The sequence below is a fragment of the Pelmatolapia mariae genome, linkage group LG16_19 (genome assembly GCF_036321145.2).
Source record: "Pelmatolapia mariae isolate MD_Pm_ZW linkage group LG16_19, Pm_UMD_F_2, whole genome shotgun sequence".
Lineage (NCBI taxonomy): Eukaryota > Metazoa > Chordata > Actinopteri > Cichliformes > Cichlidae > Pelmatolapia > Pelmatolapia mariae.
The window spans coordinates 62,020,236-62,039,243 of NC_086241.1; the positions used below are offsets into that span (position 1 = coordinate 62,020,236).

At 39.1% G+C, this 19,008-nt stretch overlaps 1 protein-coding gene across 2 annotated transcripts; it reads right to left on the reverse strand.

Annotated features, from left to right (window-relative positions):
• Window positions 1-307: 307 nt before the first annotated feature.
• On the reverse strand, window positions 308-18,841 carry wdr35 (WD repeat domain 35). 2 transcript variants are annotated; one of them, XM_063498625.1, is made up of 28 exons: window positions 18,503-18,841; window positions 18,294-18,411; window positions 17,040-17,111; window positions 16,827-16,919; window positions 15,697-15,825; window positions 15,467-15,600; window positions 14,917-15,082; window positions 14,673-14,815; window positions 12,847-12,972; window positions 12,472-12,657; window positions 10,539-10,574; window positions 10,369-10,429; window positions 9,908-10,052; window positions 9,464-9,533; window positions 9,138-9,191; window positions 8,608-8,717; window positions 8,267-8,486; window positions 8,086-8,166; window positions 7,442-7,578; window positions 7,029-7,232; window positions 6,710-6,856; window positions 5,615-5,747; window positions 5,380-5,490; window positions 4,182-4,346; window positions 3,331-3,471; window positions 2,979-3,135; window positions 1,203-1,443; window positions 308-669 (listed from the first exon to the last, which is right to left on the reverse strand). In XM_063498625.1, exons 1-28 carry the CDS (start codon window positions 18,524-18,526, stop codon window positions 519-521), a joined length of 3,555 nt encoding a protein of 1,184 aa, XP_063354695.1. In that variant the 5' UTR covers window positions 18,527-18,841; the 3' UTR covers window positions 308-518. The 2 variants fall into 2 exon arrangements, with proteins under 2 accessions (XP_063354695.1, XP_063354696.1); XM_063498626.1 differs by lacking the exon at window positions 10,539-10,574.
• Between the last annotated feature and the right edge of the window lie 167 nt (window positions 18,842-19,008).

The window sequence follows — 19,008 nt, forward strand, 5'->3', positions numbered from 1 at the left end:
CAATTTATGTTAGAAATGTCTAGAAAATAAAACAGTGAGAGTTTTGGCGTTTATGTTAGTACATCTTCTTTAAAAGGTCTTGGTGCTAACCTTGTCTCTCTCTTTTCCAGCTCTTCCAGGTCATGAAGTCAGCAGTTTAACACAAGAGATGCCCACACTTCCCATTCCCCGGCCACCTTCTCCAGCTCTTCTGTGAGGACACCGGCCCAGCCAAGAGATAATCTTTTCAACATGGTTCAGCATTGGCATCTCCTCCCGGTTGAACAAAGAAACATCTTAAGCCATTTTATTAACAGAATTATTTATTTACGTGAAAATAGATACAAAGAACCTAAGTATTTTACACTGTTTATAGTAAAAGTCAAATATTAGGGTGAATCTTGTTTTGGTAGCTCCTCTGTAGCTGCCTGTTCAGGAACTTTAACTTTAAACTTTAAGCCTGAAAGTAGTTAAAATGATTTAACATTTCTCTGTTCTCTATGAAAATAACTTATATTTTCTCATCTTTTATTCTCCTTTTACAGTATAGGAGTGTGGCACAGCGGGCAGCAGTTATACTTGCTGATTTCTTGATCATGAGCGCAGTGTTTGCACACACTGCAAATCCAACAGCTGTACTCCTGGACAGGCAGACCAGTCACGATGCAAGTGCGAAATCTTTCCTCCATCCTGACAAAATAAGGAGAAAAAAAAACAAAGACAGAAAGCTGCTTCAGGTCATACTGTCATCAAAACAATGCACCAGTAAAAGGGCTACAAAGGGAAGACAAGAAGTTTTGCAGAGGCCACTGATCCCTGCTTTCGGTGCTCCATTTTAAATGTGTTTAACTTCGGTTCTGGTTTTGAGTCGTGGCTGTTTTCTCGTTTTGTAGTTCTAGATTTAGTTTATTTCATAAACCTAAGGAGATGAATCACAACACAACATTTGGGGCTAATAGCTGCAGTTCCTCTAATGACCACTAGTCCTCACAGACTTCCCTTGTTGGTTACTTTGCAGTAATTACAAGGTAACTGTATCTGTTCATTGCACTGCATTGCTCAGACATGAAGCTTGCTAATCAACTAACCAGCTACAAACTTTACACTCCACCATATCTTTCAACTATCATCGCCAAAATCAACATAACAGTAAAATAAAATAAAAAAGTTTACATCTAGACATAATTTTTACAACTTTGAAGTTAATTAGCGATAAATCTCACCCCTCTGATGATGCGTTCCACTCAATCATGCGACTGTCCTTTGGGCTGTGCTTCGTAAAGATCTCCAAGGCCAGATCCTCATAGGCCTGCCGCTGTTCAGGATCAAGACTCTCCAGGGATTCCAGCTTAATAAAGGCCTGTGAGCAGGTGCCAAAGGCATGGTTGGCTGCAGAGCAGACAGCAAGCAGAGAATAGATGTCCACAGGAGGGATCACGTCCTCATAGTCACGCAGGTGAAGAGCTTTAAAAAAACAAAAACAAAATTAATTAATAATAAATAGTGAAAAGTCAGGCTTATGCTGAGTATAGGAAAAGTGAAATTACAAACCCGCCAAAGACCAAAAGATATGTAAATGAAAAAATAAAATTGATCATTTCCCAAGGCACTGATCTGCGATCGTTCCTTCATAAATCGAGGCTAAGTGGCTTCACTGCAGCTGATGATTAATGTTAAATTTAGAAGAAGGATTACGGTTAACCAAAAGAACTTTTTGCATATCTGGTAAAAATATGCTTATCTATGCAAAGAATGTTTACACTGTAGACATATGACCAATCAGCTCCATGTCAAGATCTATGAAAGGCCAGCACACGTGACCAGGAAAATGATTTGCTTCTCACAAAACACAGTGTTTCAAAAAAGAATCGAAAAACGACATAAACACATGAAATTGAACATATGCCACAGCAATATAAAAAAACAAAAAGCAACAACTCATTTTTAACTTGTGCTTATGACTGAAGAGTTCTCCCCTTAGTCTCTCCACCATCTGCCCTTTGCTATGCACGTTTGTGAAAAATCCATTGTTAGATGGCACTTATTTTTCAGCTGCATCTCTTTCCTTAATCTCTCCCTGTTGCTTACACCTTTCCTTTGACAATCCATTACACCTGATGACTTGTCCAAACTTATGTGTAGAGAAGCATGTACTGTAGACACTCCACGTCTTGCTTAGAGAGAGAAGGGCAAGCCTTTGTGCACCTTTAGGGACACTGTGGCGAGAGCATAAAGGTCTATAGGTAAGCGTGACAGAGAGAAGGTGAGTTCTGTAAACTCATTCCTGTTTTTTATAATATTGCTGCTTTTGATGGCCGTTCCTCATGCCAACTGGGAATCTCCTGGCAACGCCCCATTAGCTATAATGAGATTTAGATTAACAGGGCAACATTTTAGCCTAATAAGCAGTCCTGAAATATGTTACACTAAATGAGAGTTTCTCAATTATGACCATTATTAAATAAGCAAATAATAACTACAGTTATTTTGGGCCACACTGGTGGTCCAAAAAATTGAACAGAAGTAAAGGAAATGAGCTGTAAAGAAAAAAGCTGAAAGGGAAAATGGGAAAAATTTAACACAATGATTTTTTCATCACACCGCTGGAGCATATGGAAATCATGAAATAGACATTTGGTTAATTGCTTAGCCCTAACACACTGTTTAAAAGACACAAAGAACAGTACAAAACATGCAAAAATGCTCGTGTAGTCAAGAAAAAAATATTTTCACTGTCTCTCAATTTTGTACAGTTTAAGAATTCAGCAGATTAAAGCAGCAGAAACAGAACAGCAGAAAGGGTTCTTGTTGGTTTTTTGTATTCAACTTACAGTACAAAACCAAGTTCATTTGCATCAGTTTTTTAAACAGAGAAGCAGAAAATTCTCACATTTTGGAGAGAAAAACAAAAAAGGTAAACCAATTTGTATATGTTATTATATAAAGTATGATTATATAATATAAGTAATATAATAAGTACTACAGGAGTGATTTGGCACCTGTGCGCATGGCATTCTCCAAGTAGCCATCGTACAGCTGCCTCTGAGCGAGCAGGAAGAAGTGATATGCCTCCGCTCCTCGCCAGGCATTGTCCACAATGCGATTGTCTGCAGATGTTGCATCTTCCTCCAGCAGGCTAGCAAGTGCATGCGTCGCCTAATTACAGACAAAGATACACACAATGATATGAACACAAACCTCTGTACATAAACAAATGACGTCTTTCCACATAAGCACAAGAATGACTCTTTTCTCTGAAACATATCACAAACAATTTATTCAAACAGTTACTGCAGAAAAATGTCTAATGCACTGGAAAGATTTGGAATAGTACGTGTGTACATGGTTTACCTCCGTCTTCTTTCCTTTGCCTTTGCTCTGCTGTGACGTCTTCACCTGCTTGTGGTAATTTTCCACTAGGTGTGCTGCCAGCACGTAGAGCTTCTTCACCCTCAGAGGTCGTGTCCTTTTCTTTGCCTCCTCATCTGCTATCTGCAAACATAAGCTACACTTTCACAAATGTATTTTTCTTTCTCAGCAACCTACACTCAGTTACGTAAAGTGACAAAGTGAAAACATGTTTTCAGAACTTTTGCAAATGTTTTACATCAACAAGTATTATAATTTATTTGCTTTATTTCAAGTTTATACCAGGCTTATCTTCCAGATGTGATTTGTTCTGTGTCAACATAATTTGCAAAGCACTGACTGATCTTTCATGGAACGAACCAGAATCTTTATTTGTTAACTCTTTTCCCAAAAAGATAATATTTGATGACCTCAATAAAAACGTGATCTGACGACCTTTAGTTTCTCTTTTTTTTCCAAACGTAGCTGCACAAGCAGAGACCACCCTCACTGACATCTCATGCAAACCCAGTCATTTTGTTTTATAAAAAAGCCTGAAATATGACAGGAACCATTCAGGAAATATCGTTAAGGGCTGCTCCTAGTAGGCTTTCAAGGCGTAAAGAGTTAATACACTTTGGCAAACTTGAGGCAAGTTTGACAAACTTGAGGCAAAGTGTGAGTAAAGGCATGGTACATTTAACTTTTTAAGGACTTTCTAATTTAAGTCCATATTAAATGTAGGACCTAACTTGTTAATGAAAACATACAGCAAAATAAAAATTATATATGTGTTTAAAATTAATCAAATTAATCTATAAAGCTGGTTTACATGAATAAGAATGTTGGCTTACCTTAAACATGAGTTTGGCTGCATCAAGAAAATGGTGAGCTTTTCGATACAGCTCCACTGCCTCCAGAGTTTTGTTCTTCTCCAAAAGATGTGACGCATATTTTGAAAGGAGAGATTTAATCTCCTTCATATTGTGTGTCCTGGCAAGTTCCACTGCTTTGTTCCACTGCAGGAAAAACATTCAATACAAAAAAAAAAGAAGTAAATATGTCTTTTTATCATCTTTTTCATGTGGGTGCGAGCTTCCTCCAGGTACTGCCTACTACTGTCAGACGTTGTTCATGTTCATCAAGATAAGTAAATTAGTGTTTCCAAATTGCCTGTAAGTGTGAAAATGACTATTGGTTGTTTGTCTCTCTGTGTTGGCCCTCTGTGTACAATGCCTCCCAGCAGGGAGATTACAATAAGCTATTATTTCTGGGGAGTGTTGAGATTTTCAGTATGTATCTGTCACAAAAAGAATGATCAGAACTGAATCTCTCATGGGCAAAAGTTTTTTGTTTTTGTAAATGTATGATTAAACCATAAGAAAAAAAAATTTAGAGAGAAAATGGTCATTTAAAAATAATATATTTCTATAATTATTATGAGAAATCACAGTGTTTAACATGAATCCATGTTAGAACTGCAACTAATATCCCAAACCCAATGGGCATTACTCGGATGTAACACTGCTGTTCTTAATTATCTTGTCACAAAAGCAACAGCAGTGTGTCGTGACGGGTTTGGAGAGCAGATCTGGACAATTTAGGCACAAACACTGTGTTTTTCAGAGATCTGGGGTCTAAGACAACAAGATGGTTACAGGCAAAGTAGTTGACAGCTTGCCTGTTTTGTTGTCAAATGTGCAGCATTAACACAGCAGGAGAAACCGCCCTTAAGGAAGGAAGCTGGGGCTCCTAATGACATATTCTTTTAGAAGAGGAGACCGCCAATAAAACACAGATTTAACACCCTTTAAACTAAATCTACCTGTAAGACAGCTCCATCCTTGGTTTTTCAGGTGTCGTTCCTATTTTCCTGGGCCAACATTTACACTGGAAGAGTCCAGTGACTTTGAGATAAGCATTCACACCCCTGAGCTAAATATCACTCAGGCATAGGTTGGGAGTGGGAAGACAGCAGGAGGCTCACTGACTGTAAATCACTCAGCGTTGCTCAGAAATTGTGGCGCCAAAGTTTTTCTTTCCACCTCTCACCTGGTTCAGATGGACACACGTATCGACGGCAGCTTTGGGCTGGTTGCACTTCAGGTAGGCGTTCACAGCCTGTTCGCACATGCCCACTGTAGCAAACATCTGACCGATCTCCTACAGCATAAATATAGAAAAGATGTTGAAGACTGATTGTGATTTAAGGTAACATATTTAAAGAAACTGGCACCGTACATCTATATACATATATATATATTTGATCCAAGAGCATCTGATTCACCGGTAACAGCTTATGATTCTCTGGCAGAGCGGCGGTCAAACGTTCAAGGCCATCGTAGTCCTCTAGCATGTAGTAGCATTCGGCGAGTCTCTCCTGGTTACGACCCTTAATATAGTACTGCACAGCACTGACCCTTGAAAAGAAATCATATTTAAAGTTTAAAAAAAAAAGGGAAAAAAAGCTGCAGCTGTTCTCTGCACTTCTCTCCCAATCCAGCTGATCATTTCACCAACCAAGAGTTCGAGTGCTTCAGATTAAATCAAATGTTTTCCCAACAATTTTCTCCAACAAAGAGTGTACTTGGATAACGAGTTAAAAATGCTTTACGAAACATAAAAGATGTGAAAATATTAGACACTCTCCTGCACAGCAGTAAACAATCAGCTGACAATGAATCTGAAAGTGAAACAATAGTCACTACATGCCAGTTCAGTCAGCTCTTAAATCCAGTGTTCTCCGAGTGAGACTGAGCCAGCTGTTCAGACTGACAGACACATCTGATGACTGTATGACAGCAGCACATCATCTCTAAAAGGAATAATCACAAACAACAGAGGTCAGAGCCACAATTTGAGGTCTAACAGCTGATGACCAGATAGACACCTCTCCTCATGGCTGGCATACAGGAGCAGTCGACGCAGACCCTTTTATGTGTATTTCGAGTAATGTCTTCCTCAATTACATTCTGTTCAGGATCAGATTAAAAAGGCCTAACATAACATCTTAGCAGACACTTCATTATTTACATGAAGTGGCTGCATATGTGTTAAAAGTTGTCTGCAGGTATCCAGAGGCACTCGGTTACACAGGACACCTCTAGTTTGCATAAAGTAGCCTGAAGTTCAACTTTATTCAACTGAGAACTGGCCACCTCATCCCATCTGTACAAATGAATGCACTGTAGATCTGATTTGATAGACTATAAAGGATGAAGGATGAAAATGACAGACTCTGTGGGCATGTATCATAAGTTAAAAAATGAAAAAATGAAACCAGTAACACTTGAAGATTAGATTGTAAAAAGTAACATTTCACACTGAGTAAACTAAGAGAATCAACAACCTCAGAAAGAAGGGGTGAATAAAACTTCAATACCACTTCTGTCTGTCAGCATAGTAGTCTCCGATGGCATTGTTGGCTTGTTCAAGTAGAGCATCGTCGCTGTCCCCAGAACCACTTTTGAGCAGAGCCAACACTTTGAACCAGTCTCCAAGCTTGATCCTGAGACTGATAGCGAGATCCCTGCAGTGACAGACATGGTCATTTTGAACCATATTTCACAGGACGGGGGAAGAAATATGTACTGGAGCAACATTAATAATTCACTTCACTACAGGAAATTTAGTGAAGTGAATTATTAGCATGGGGAGGTAGTAGGGAGATTTTTTTTGGATACCAGAAAAAGCCACTGTACCTGCGATCCATATCCAGGTACATGCGTTCAGCTTCCTCAAACCTGCTGAAGTAAGCCGCCACTTCAGCCTGTTTCATTGGCTCGCTCTGCAAGTTTCCCAGGCGCTTGACAAACTCAATGCCCTGATAGTCTTTGCAACGGACAAAAGCCTGCTCAGCCGTCTTAAGGTCCAGTTTCTGGAGGGCTGCCTCAGCAAGCAGACGCCTGGTGGATTTAGAAAGGAGAGTGTTCTTTGGCTTACAGAAATAATGTAGCACCAAAACATGCAAAGAAAATTTAATCACTGCAAAAGGAAATTATAGCAGAACACTGAAAGAATGAAAAGGATAAAATAAAGACTTGATTACTACATATATATATTTAAAAAAAAACAATACTGAATTAAGAACAGAGGTGGAAAGTTTTTTAATTACCAAAGTCTTGGATGAGGATTGTCTTCAATGAACTGCGAAGCTTCTTCAATGCCCACTTTTTCAATCAGTGCCCGACTGTCTCTCAGGGAGCGGATTTCAAAGTTGATGAGGTTGTCTTTGTTTGGTCTCTCTGGATCCTGTAATGGAATATTCCTTATTTAAATGATAATTAAGAATAGCAGTGTCAAATATTTTATTTTGAAATTTCAGTCGTTGGAGCCATGGCATAGTCAATAATTCAGATGATTGCCAAGGTCACAGTGTCAGACTGCTGTTGGTCAGCCTGACCAGAACCTGCAGCAGTTAGAGTAATGGTCTGTGCAGTTTGCAGAGCAAGTGAGAACTACTGTCATCAGCTCCTACGCAGGGCGATTGAACTATAGACTGAGTGCAGGATGAGGAACTCACTGGAAAGGCATATGAATGATGTGGAGACCTGTTAAACCCGACCTGTCCGAGTGGGCTGAGATGAGTCAAGATTAGCTAGCTAGCACTGAACTTTCCAAATAAAATGCCTACATATTCACCCTTAACATCTTATAGTCTTTCAAAAACAGACATACTTGAGTAAAGATAGTCAAAAATAAATATGACTGCATTACATATTATGTTTGGGCTTCATGCAACTTGTTTCAGACATTTACCTTCATGATTTCATCAAGTAGGACAGATTTGATTTCCAGATCTTCAAAGTTGCAGATGTATCCAGATGTTTGGATGGGTTCCTGTTTTTTATATAAACAAATTACCCTCACTAAGAATAACATTAATGTTAGTGCAGTCTAAGTTGGAGCTGTACATCAGGCATACTGTTTGGGGACTCACCTCTGGGTCTAAGTTTCTAAAAACATACATCCTGGTCTTCTCCATCATAGCAAACAGATCGGGGTTATCATTCGCCCACTTCATGTCCCAAACATCTTTGCGCTCAAACTTAGATGGATCTCCTGTGGATGGCTGGTTTCCTGTCCCATTATCTGTGGAAGTGTGAACTTCCAGATCCAACAGAGTCATAATGCCCGCGATGTCAATTATGGCCAGACGACTGAAGAAAAATAAGCATTATACACGACGACATTAGACTCAAAAATACAACCTAAAATTACTCAGTAAAGCACACCTGTTACTGGTGCTGACCCGTAACACCATAAAACACCAACACTTACCTTGAGTTGCAGTTTAGGGAGAGATAATGGGCTCTGTTGTTCAAAGTGTACTTCTGGACGAGAACAACATTTGGGAGACTGTATCTGTGGAGGGTCCCAGACTCACGACCCTGTGAAGACGTACACACAGTTATTTTACTCTTGATTCCATTATATGGTTCATTGCCAGACTGACGTGGATACAGCAAGCAAAGAAAATATGAATATTCACATACAAATTATATAAAAAACATATAAAACAACATATTCATATGAATCAACTCCAGTTATAGCTAGCTTAATCATGTTACAGACCAGCCTCTCAGACTAAAGAAAACTCTGGTTAATATTTGTTTAACTATGAAGAAATGTTTTCACATTCAGACTTTACTTGGGGAGGCTGAGCACGAGACGGAGGGAAAGGAGGCACACAATTCACATGCAATAGTTACAGCTTTAATCAGCTGTGTTTGGGTGTGTGAGGTTGTTAAGTTTCTGCGGTCTGTATTTTTGTTCATGTGCATCTTTTATAAATTCAGGTTTGTACATACCACAATCAGGGTCTTATCTGTAGCTGTAATGCAACAGATGGGATCTCGAGTTGCCTGAAATAAAACAAAAGTGCACATACACAACGTAAGAATCACAATAATCCATCTTTAAATTATAAAAAATATCCTTTTCTCACCAGTCAGTAGTTAAATAAGTACTTTTAAAGCCATTTATCTGTATATTTTAATTGCATTAACAGAAACACTTGAGAGTTCAGAGATAAGAGTGTTTAATTTGAATGTAATCAGATAATAAATGTTAAGTTTAGAACAGAAGAAGTGTCACTTTATTGAAATGTAAGACAGGAGATACACAACGTTCTTACTGTGAAGGCCTTTGTGAAATCTGGGCTGGTGTCACTAGCTCCAGATGGAGTGCTGTCGATGTGATAGACCCTGGAGGTGCAGGAAGTCAGAACACATGAGAAGGAGCCGCAGAGACAGACAGCCAGACAAGCAAACAGCTTCTAGTTCACCTGACGTGACTTGTAATCCAGGTGTTAGGATAGATCTGGCAGAACATTAGTTCACACTAAGCCGCCGGTCTGGAAACTCACATGAATGAAGCCTTTTCATTGCACTGACATTATCAAGTCTCACACACCAACAGTGAGACAGTAAACCTGTGGTTTCATCCACTGGCTCACAGATTCTAACACTGTGGTGACCTGGCCTTCCCGTATCTTTCCATGATTTACTATCTGGCGAATACCTGGCTTTGTTCTATACCCGTCCAGTCCTCGTGACCAGTTTGCAACATGTGAGCTCACCTTTCCCTTCCCTCCTTCTTTGTTCTTGTCACTTGGTTGATCTCCAGGGCGGTCAGTTTTTTTGCCACTCTGTACTGCCACATGTAGAAAGCTTCTTTGGATGCAGCGATAACGTGGGTTTTAGTCATGGTAACAAACATTGGATCTGAAGAAATAAAAAAGTGAGCATCACATGAGGAAGAAGATTAAAATATATAACAGCATGGGACTGTGTGAATCTAACAGTGTCAGCTCTGACACACTTCATTTAACACTGTTTATCAAGTTGGGATATGCAAAGCCCACTGAGCAACATAAAGGCAGCCAGTGCTCAGTGCTAAAGGAAACTGGGTGGCTGGAGGTAGGATGTAAGCTATGTCTCTGTGAATGTGGTGTGATCTCTCACACTGACTTAAAGACAAACAGTGGCCTTAATCATACCAATGCTGCACCACAAGTATTTCTCATCATATGAAACTCACCGATGTCTATGTATTTTGAGTCAAGTGGTGTCCCGATGGAGTTGAACAAAATCAGGACATACTGAAAAACACATAATGGAGTGACATTATTCTGCAGGTCAATTTAAAACTTTATGTCATAACAAATTGTCCTCTTTTTTGGGGGTGTGAGCTTTTAAATTGTACATTACCCTCCCATGACTCGCAGATTCTACCTCAGCATCCTCCTGTGTGGCGACGGATTAGAAAAAACAGGAGGCAAAACAGCAGAGAAACATTTGTGATCCTCACGCTACTCCAAATCCACTATTTTTATTACCTCTGTTGCTGGATTTCTCTAACTCTACAACTATGGCTGGGCGACATATTGATTTTTAAAAGATATAGCAACATAATTTCATACCAATGTAAAGAATCACCAGTGCTTGTATCTAACTCTCAGAACCTGAAGTTCTGGTCCAACAACAAATAATAACTTAAAACAAGGTTTTGCAGTTGGAACACACTGAGAAGGAAATTACTCTTCAAAGCCAAGGAATTAAAAACAATCATTTTTATCGCTCAGAAAATGGCATGTGCCTTATTCATGTTTAAACCCTGGCCACATTTGTAGACTATAAAGTTGGTAACTTTATGCACCAATACTCTACACAACACATTTTAATTATCTTTATCTTAGTTACACTGCATAAAAACTTAAAAACAACAATTAATAAATAAAAACAGAAATAACAAAGTAACAAAAAAAATATTTGTTTTATACATTCTCATTACATCTGACATTTATTGAATCTACATGAGTTCTATTAGAGAAGTTAACTTTATGTTAATCTGTCTATGTTCAGAACTTAATTTACTTTAACTCATTCAATATTCCTTATAGGAAATGCAATGTGGAATGTGTAGTGTAAAAATGATTTATGCTGTTTAGTTCATGTGATATTTAAGTTCTTGTTAAAATATTTTTTTATGTCATTTTTAATTTTGTTAAAATAACTTAACTCTGGGTATAAATTAACTCTTTGTTTTGCGGCTCTTATGGTTAGATAATTTGAGTGGTTAGCATTTGTTTCCCCTGTGTCTCTAAGTCGGTCTAATGAGCCAGAATAAAATCTCCCTCTTTATGCCCAGTTAGGTGAGCTTTGTCAAGTCTTGAGTGGTGAGCATGAATTGGCTTCTTATGGGCTCTGAACTTGCTTTGTTTTTATGATTTCTTGGGTAAAAGGAAAATCATTTGTTTCAAAATTACCCTATGTTCCTCATTCCAAATAGCTTGCTCTCTCAAAAAATCATTAGTTTGGTACTGAAGTAAATCACACAAACTGACAAAAATTGACAAACTGATTAATCAAACAAGGCTACAGCACACTTACAGCTCCCAAATTTTTTCCTTTTCATTGACAAAGACTGTCAGCGGAGTGCCATCAGTCCTGTCTGATGGCATGTAAAGCCATGAAAATGTTCTAAATATAGCATTCGCATAAACCCTCTCTCTCTCTCTCTCACTCTCTCTCTCTATCCAACCATCCATCTAATTTTTGGTCCATATCGCCCAGCCCTTCAGTATGAACCTTAAAGATACTTTTTGTAAATTCTTGTGTTTAAGAATTATTTTTAAACTTTCAAAAATAACAAAAATTATCAGCACAATTTAAAGAAATAATACCATATAGTAAAGTCACAGATCTAAAACTTTACTTCCAAAATGTACGTGGTGTGTTGAAGAGATAAACTAGTTAAACTAGGGCTGTATTTTTCCAAATAGCACCAGAAGACAGAATTAGCACTGTAAGTCTGGGCAACCTTTATTTAACATATTCTTATTTGCAATGGTGGCCAAGGAAAAGGCAAAGCCTGGTAAGAAGCTAAAAAGTAATATCAAAAGTTACACCATAGCACAAATCAGAGAGCAGAACACACCCACTTGTAAAACGCTTCCCCCTGGTGGCACATTTTTCAGTAAAATTCTGCAGAGGGTAATTACAAAAAGTACCTTTAAAGTCATACAGAGTAGTAATTTGTGTATTAAAGTAGTCTGTAGTGTTTGAAAACAGCAGAGATCTATCAGTATTTTGGTTGCTTCTACTATCACTTTAAGGTCATGTAATCTATAGGCGCTCATACCTGAGGCTGGGTGTCATCTGCCTTGCTAGCCAGGATGCAGAAGTCCCCAGAGGTGGTGATGGACATCAAGCTTTTGACATACTTGACAAACTTCTCATTGTTTTTAGTGTCCCAGAATACCACGCAGTACTCTTGGCGTTCTGGCTTTGTGTAGGCGTACACCACCGTGCTGCAGCAGTATCCCCACTGTTACAAGACAGAAAAAGGATGGATAGATACAGCTAAACCCAGACATATGATCATAGATTGCTTAGCTCTACTGTTTTAGCTATCAAAGTAGATTAAACCTTCCAAACAATGATAAACCTAGAGATTTACCACCATGTTCACCAGGGCAAAAGACATTTTTCATGAGTCACATGTGTTGGCATGTACCTTATAATCTGGTCTAATGTTGGCAAAGTAAATAAAGGACTCCACAGCCAGGGCAATGCGCAGCCCTCCTCCCTCCCAGGCAACTCCTGACATCTGCTTCCCAGGCACTTTGAGAGTTCTAAGATGCTGCACAGACAAAGAAGATCATTAACGAAAGAAATGTCATCATTTGGGTGTTTATTGTTATAAAGATCAAACGTCCACACAACTTTTTAATATCACTTCAACTAACCAAACCTGTGAAGTACAAACATCCAAAGAGTTCTTCTCAGTAATCACAATGGTTTCAGTCCAAAATGTGCAAATAGTTAAAAGACAGTGTTTGGCTGTCTTTAAGAACACTGTCTATCCATTTTCTGACACTTATTTCAAAGATATCCAGACCTTATTCTTTAGTAACTACCAACAGTGGTCAAATGTGACAGTAGGAATACATTTTAACTCTCCTCATCAAAACAGACTGATACAGCATCCACATCCACAATGCTGATGCTGCACCGATCCATCTCTCAAGCTCTTGCTGGCTTGTACCCCAGTCCTTAACTTGGAGCAGCAACTCATTCCCAACCCAAAATGGACACTCCACTGTTTTCCAGCTGAGAACAATAGCCTCACACTTGGAGGTGATAATGAAATTCCAGACACTAGACACTCAGGTGCAAACCAGCTCACTGCAAGCTGGAGGTCAACACTCGATGAATACAAAAGAACCACACAATTTGCAAAATGTGCATATTACAAACTCTTGTGGGTGGAGTCCAACACCCACTGGGACTGACTAATAGACTGCACTGCTGCTTCCCTGGAATCGTCCCTGTACATCTGTATCCAGAGTTTGGTTTGCACTGCTGACAAGCAAGTGAAAACAAACAAAACAAAACACAAAACAACAACAGCAACAACAACAATAAAAAGAAAGTTGCTGTTCTAATTCCACTGTCTTGAGTCTTGCAGGAAGACTGTTATCTTTATAAACTGACCCTCTCATCAGACCTGTGGAATACGAAATGCCCATTTTTTGTATATGAATAAGAGTGGTTTTTCATCTTTTTCAGGTTTTTTCAGTTTCAGTGTTTCAACTGTAAACTTATTTTCTTGAAATGACCCATCCGTCCCCTACACAAAGCTAGCTTAAAAGAAAAAAGTGTGCATTTGTAGGAGAAATGGTTGAAGACAAACTAATTTGGTGTAGTGGGTTTGTTTGCTTGTTGCTGCAGAGTAAAATCTTCTTTATCGATTAAATGGTAAATGGACTGGTTCTTATATAGCGCTTTTCTACTCATCTGAGCACTCAAAGCACTTTACACAACTTGTGCAGTCACCCATTCACACCCATTCGCACAAGCACATCTTTTTAAGTGCTTCATAGCTAACATTCACACACATTCATACTCCGATGGATGCATCGGAGAGCAATTTGGGGTTAGTATCTTGCCCAAGGATATTTGGCATGTAGACTAGGGGAAGCCAGGAATCGAACCACCAACCTTCCGATCAGTGGATGACCTGCTCTACCACCTGAGCTACAGCCACCCCAATCCGTTCTATGGTACAGACTCTCCTCAGTACTGAGATCATGCTGATATTGTTGCCCTTTCGCAGATTACTGAGGATTACTGATTATTGTACTAAGCAGTACAAAATGTGTTGTAAGTCTAGATAAAATTATGTAAGTCAAAAATCAGGCTCCTCTGATCAGTGAACTTTGCTCCAAGATTTCCAACAATATCAGCTCCCCATGCATGCTTAACCTGGATCCAAATGACAGTACCAGATGATATATCGAACAGCAAAATCCCATCTTATATCAAAGCCATAATGCTCACCTCTCCAAACGGAGTGTAGAACTGCACCACATTGAACTCTTTCTCCATTGCACCTCGAAGGGAACCGGCCACTGCCAGCACACTGCCACAGTGGTTCCACTGGATACTGACCACATTCATCAGAGTATCAATGCACACTGGGTCTGAAGAAAAGGGGTATGAGGACCAAAAAAAAGAACTGTAAAAAAGTTTAATTTAACACGAGTGACAAAATTTGAAATTAAATTTTGTTTTTGTGGCTTACTTTCGTCGCTTTCATAACGCATGATCTGACACCTTCCATTGTCAAAACAGATGGCGAGACATGGACAGTCTGGCTCGACGTAACCCCCGCTTCCTGCATACCAGTGGATACCTGCTATACTGACAGCTCCAGTCACATTGGCAAGACAGCTGATGGTCATTTTCATCTGAAAGCCAACACGAGTCAGTAAGAGTTAACATATATCCTTCCTCTGCTTGAGTCACAGTGCAGGAAAATAAAAAAAATAAATATTATAGTTGCATTATTTAATACTTTTATATGCACTTGTTTTATATCGAGTCTCAGCTGGATTTCATGTTTATTTATGGTCATGCTAGTTTCTGTCATACTTTATCACAGTGGAATAGAGGCAGAGATGGGGATGGAAACAATTAAGGTAGCTAGAAAACTGGAGTTTATGACAATTCATTAATCTGCTCAACTATAAGGAACTATAAGAAAAAACAGCATTATGTTCAACTGTGAATCATGCAAAGCTATTCTAGTAGCATACAGAATAAACTGTTTCCATTTAAGCTTACAAACTTACTATGAAGTTTCCTTGATTGTCATAGATGTGTACTTCACCATTTGCCATGCCGAAGAGGAGTATCTTGCTGTCTGGCGACCATGCCACATGAGCAAGCTGGCTTCCCTTTAGCTCCTTACCCCAAATCCGATTTCCTTAAGAGATAAGGATATATAATAAAGGATATATTCATATTTACATACTCAGAAAATTCCACAAATATTATTTTTGTTAAGTAAGCAGCAGTTTACCGTCTACAGATCCAACAATGACAGCCCCATCTTCATACACAATACAGATCTTTTGACCATCTGCATTCCAGCTCATGCTCCTCACTACTGACTTGTTCCTGTTGTTGATCATCTCTTCATACCATGCACCTTAATAGACCAAAAAAAAATGTTAAAGAGGTGTTTTTTTGTTTTTTGTACCTGTTTCTGTATTTTGCCTGCATGCAGTAATGATCAAATAATGCTAATGAAGAAAAGAACTACGGACATACTTACTCTGTCCGGCATGTGGTTACCATTGAGTCAGGCTGTACCCAGACACAGGGTGAATGTACGTAATTGAGCATTTCCACCTGACAACATGGGCTGGGCCCAGCGCAAAGGATGCACGGCCCCATTCTCCTGTGGGTCCACCACCCATAAGAGGGGGCATATTATCTGATGCCATGTCGACTAGGTCACACCCAAGGTCAATGTCAGGTTCAGAGGCTCTGATGGCTCGCTACCCAATTACTAAAACTGCTTATAAGGACGTTAAATCTCAACTATCTGGTGAGAAAGGAACCTGAGCTAGTGTATGATTTCGAAACTAAGTTTGAACCAGATTGTGGAAGGAGCCCTATGAAGATTGGCGAGCTAGTGGGATTCTGAAGGAAGCTACCTGGAAGACACTGGCAGGATGTGGGCTACAATGGGCTGTGAGATCAACTTCCAACGCATACGGATCAGTATTTAAGGTTTTACTCTCATCATCCACTGGAGCACAAACTGGGTGTCACCAGGACGCTACAACACAGATACAGCGGCCAGATGGTCATGACAATTTGCATATTAATGATCAAGAAACGGACCTCACAGTCCTTTGTATGTCAGTGGTGCTAGTTTCAGTCATTATGCAAATGTACTGTTTATAAGCCTGGGGAAACCTGCAGTCAGCTGAGACTGAAGAAGTCACTTAGATGAGTGATTAAACGTTTCTCCCACTGAAGACGCTACATCAACATGAACATAATCAACACTTGGCTAGCTTGGGAACACCTGAGTCTTCTCCTGGAAGAGCTTTATCATGTGGTCAGGGAAAGGGAGGTCTGGGTGTCTCTGCTTATACTGCTGCACCAGGAGCAGCAGTACAAGCTGGATGGAATAATCACCTCTATACAGCATCCACACAATGATGAGTCCATTCTGATCACTGGTCGTCAGCTTTTCATGCTGTTCATTCCACGTGACCACTTGCACTGCACCTGCATGGGAGGCAGTTATTGAATATTAGATCATTTTCTGACGTCTCATTTTAGAATTGTGAATACTAATATCCTATAACTAAAACTGGCCAAAAAAATTCTTAATGCAAAATAACTCACCACTGTGTCCCTCTAAAGTCTGGTTCATTGAAAGGTTACTGGGTGCAGCAAGACCTTTAAGCTTAGCATCATCTGTTTACAAAGGGCGGTAAAAGAGATCAGATCATCACCAAGTAACTGTAGTTCCAGAGGTGTTTATAATGGTTAGCAAATATACAATCATGTTTCCCAAAAAAGGTTTGGACAAGTAAATATGAAAGTAATGATTTAAAAATCATGCAAAAAGATCTACGAAGAAAATAAGACATAAGATGCTGAACATGATAACATTTTGTTTGTTTTTTCTCTTTTTTTTTTTTTTTTTACTTGCAACCTGTTTAGGATATACCTAGTCTCTTGCCCTGTTGATGTAGGTACACCAACTGACCCTGAATTGAATAAAATCACAATATTATACAATAAATGTCCAAAGGTATAAATGAATAAAGAAAAATAAAACATAATTTAAAAAAAGGGCTTACAAAATGCAGCAGACAAAAAAACACTAATTTCATCAATCATTTCACACATTTTCTCAAACATTAAGAAACAGTGGACCTAACTAACAACAGCAGGTTGACTGAACATAGCGGCACAAGAACTGAGCCAACAGTATTATGAAAGTTTAAAACGATTTCCTCGACGCTCTAAGAGCATTTCAAAATCCCTTAAATCCAAATCACTTTTGCATTACATAACAACTTGGACTGCAACAAATGCACACAGCTGAATGTATGGGATGTTATTCATCACTGTGACAATGTGACATCAATATACTGTAATGCTACCAGTGACAAGCAGGTTATTTATGCAAAACAGCTCTTAGGTACACCCATTAGGTAAACCAATTCAACTATCCTTTTACATAAATATATTATCAACCAGTTACATGGCAACATCAATTAGTCAATTTATTCACGTAGACATGGTCAAGACAAATTGATGAAGGATGAATGGAGCGCCAAAATGGGAAAGAAAGATTATTAAAGTGCCTTTGAGTATGGCATGATCAGTAAAGCCAATCAAAAGGTGGGATGCTGTCTAAATTTTTAGTTTCGGAGGATAATCTTACATTAGTTACCTTGCAGTCGCACATTAAAAAGAGGACACCTGGTCATTCTAATTGCACGTGTTTATACTTGTTAACGTTAACGCAAATCATTGTTTACTCTTTCTCTAACCATCAAAGGGCCTCTCTGAGGTGCAGGTTGAGCTATATAGAAATCTTTCTGTGTGCATGCCTCTGTTAGTCGTGCACCTTTTTAACTATCTTACCTGTCTGAGTCTCCAGCTTAAGTACTCTCAGAAGACCATCGTCTCCTCCGCAAGCGATGAAGCCTTGATCTTTGTTCCAAGATACACATTTTAGATGGATATTATTGGGAATAGCGATCTACAAGACACGGAAGATAACTGTTACCCAACACTACGTCCTCCTGGCGTACTTGTGGCCAGTGAGCTGTGTCAGATAACTGCGAACTTACCTTTTTGCTGAGGTATATAAACATGGTTGTGGCGATAATGTTACACTACACAAATAACAGGTACATTAAAATTTCCAGGCTCCAGCATTTGGTGAATGTAACGATTACTTTAGCATAGATTGCTGACTTAGCTAGTTAGCGGCTAGTGTTAAGTGACCAATGGTAAACTGTTACCGTCAGCTAGAGACGTTCATAACATCATGACTCACAGATTTAAAGATTCCCTGCAGATAAAGTATGTTAAATTAGCAAATATATTAAAAAACAGTTCAAATTCGATGTTTCGCAGCTAATGTTGGCTGCCTTGGGTGCTCAGAGCCTGTAGCTTCCCTCGGTCTCCCGTGGTAACGGTAAATCGGAAACTGGGAGACTCGGTGCTCCCTGGTAGTTGTAGTTTTTTTCAGTAGCTGTGGCGAAAGGCATTGAACAGAGCTTCCAGTCATGTTTTGTAATGTATTTTCTCATGTGCCCAAAAGATTATTCAAATACATTTAAATATTTAAGTT

Coding starts and splice junctions, on each gene's coding strand:
- wdr35 (XM_063498625.1), bottom strand. CDS start 18,526: ATGTTTATATACCTCAGCAAAAAG. Junction 16,920..17,039: donor GACTTTAGAGGGACACAGTG/GTGAGTTATTTT, acceptor CCTCCCATGCAG/GTGCAGTGCAAGTGGTCACG. Junction 3,136..3,330: donor GCAAAGGAAAGAAGACGGAG/GTAAACCATGTA, acceptor GTCTGTAATTAG/GCGACGCATGCACTTGCTAG.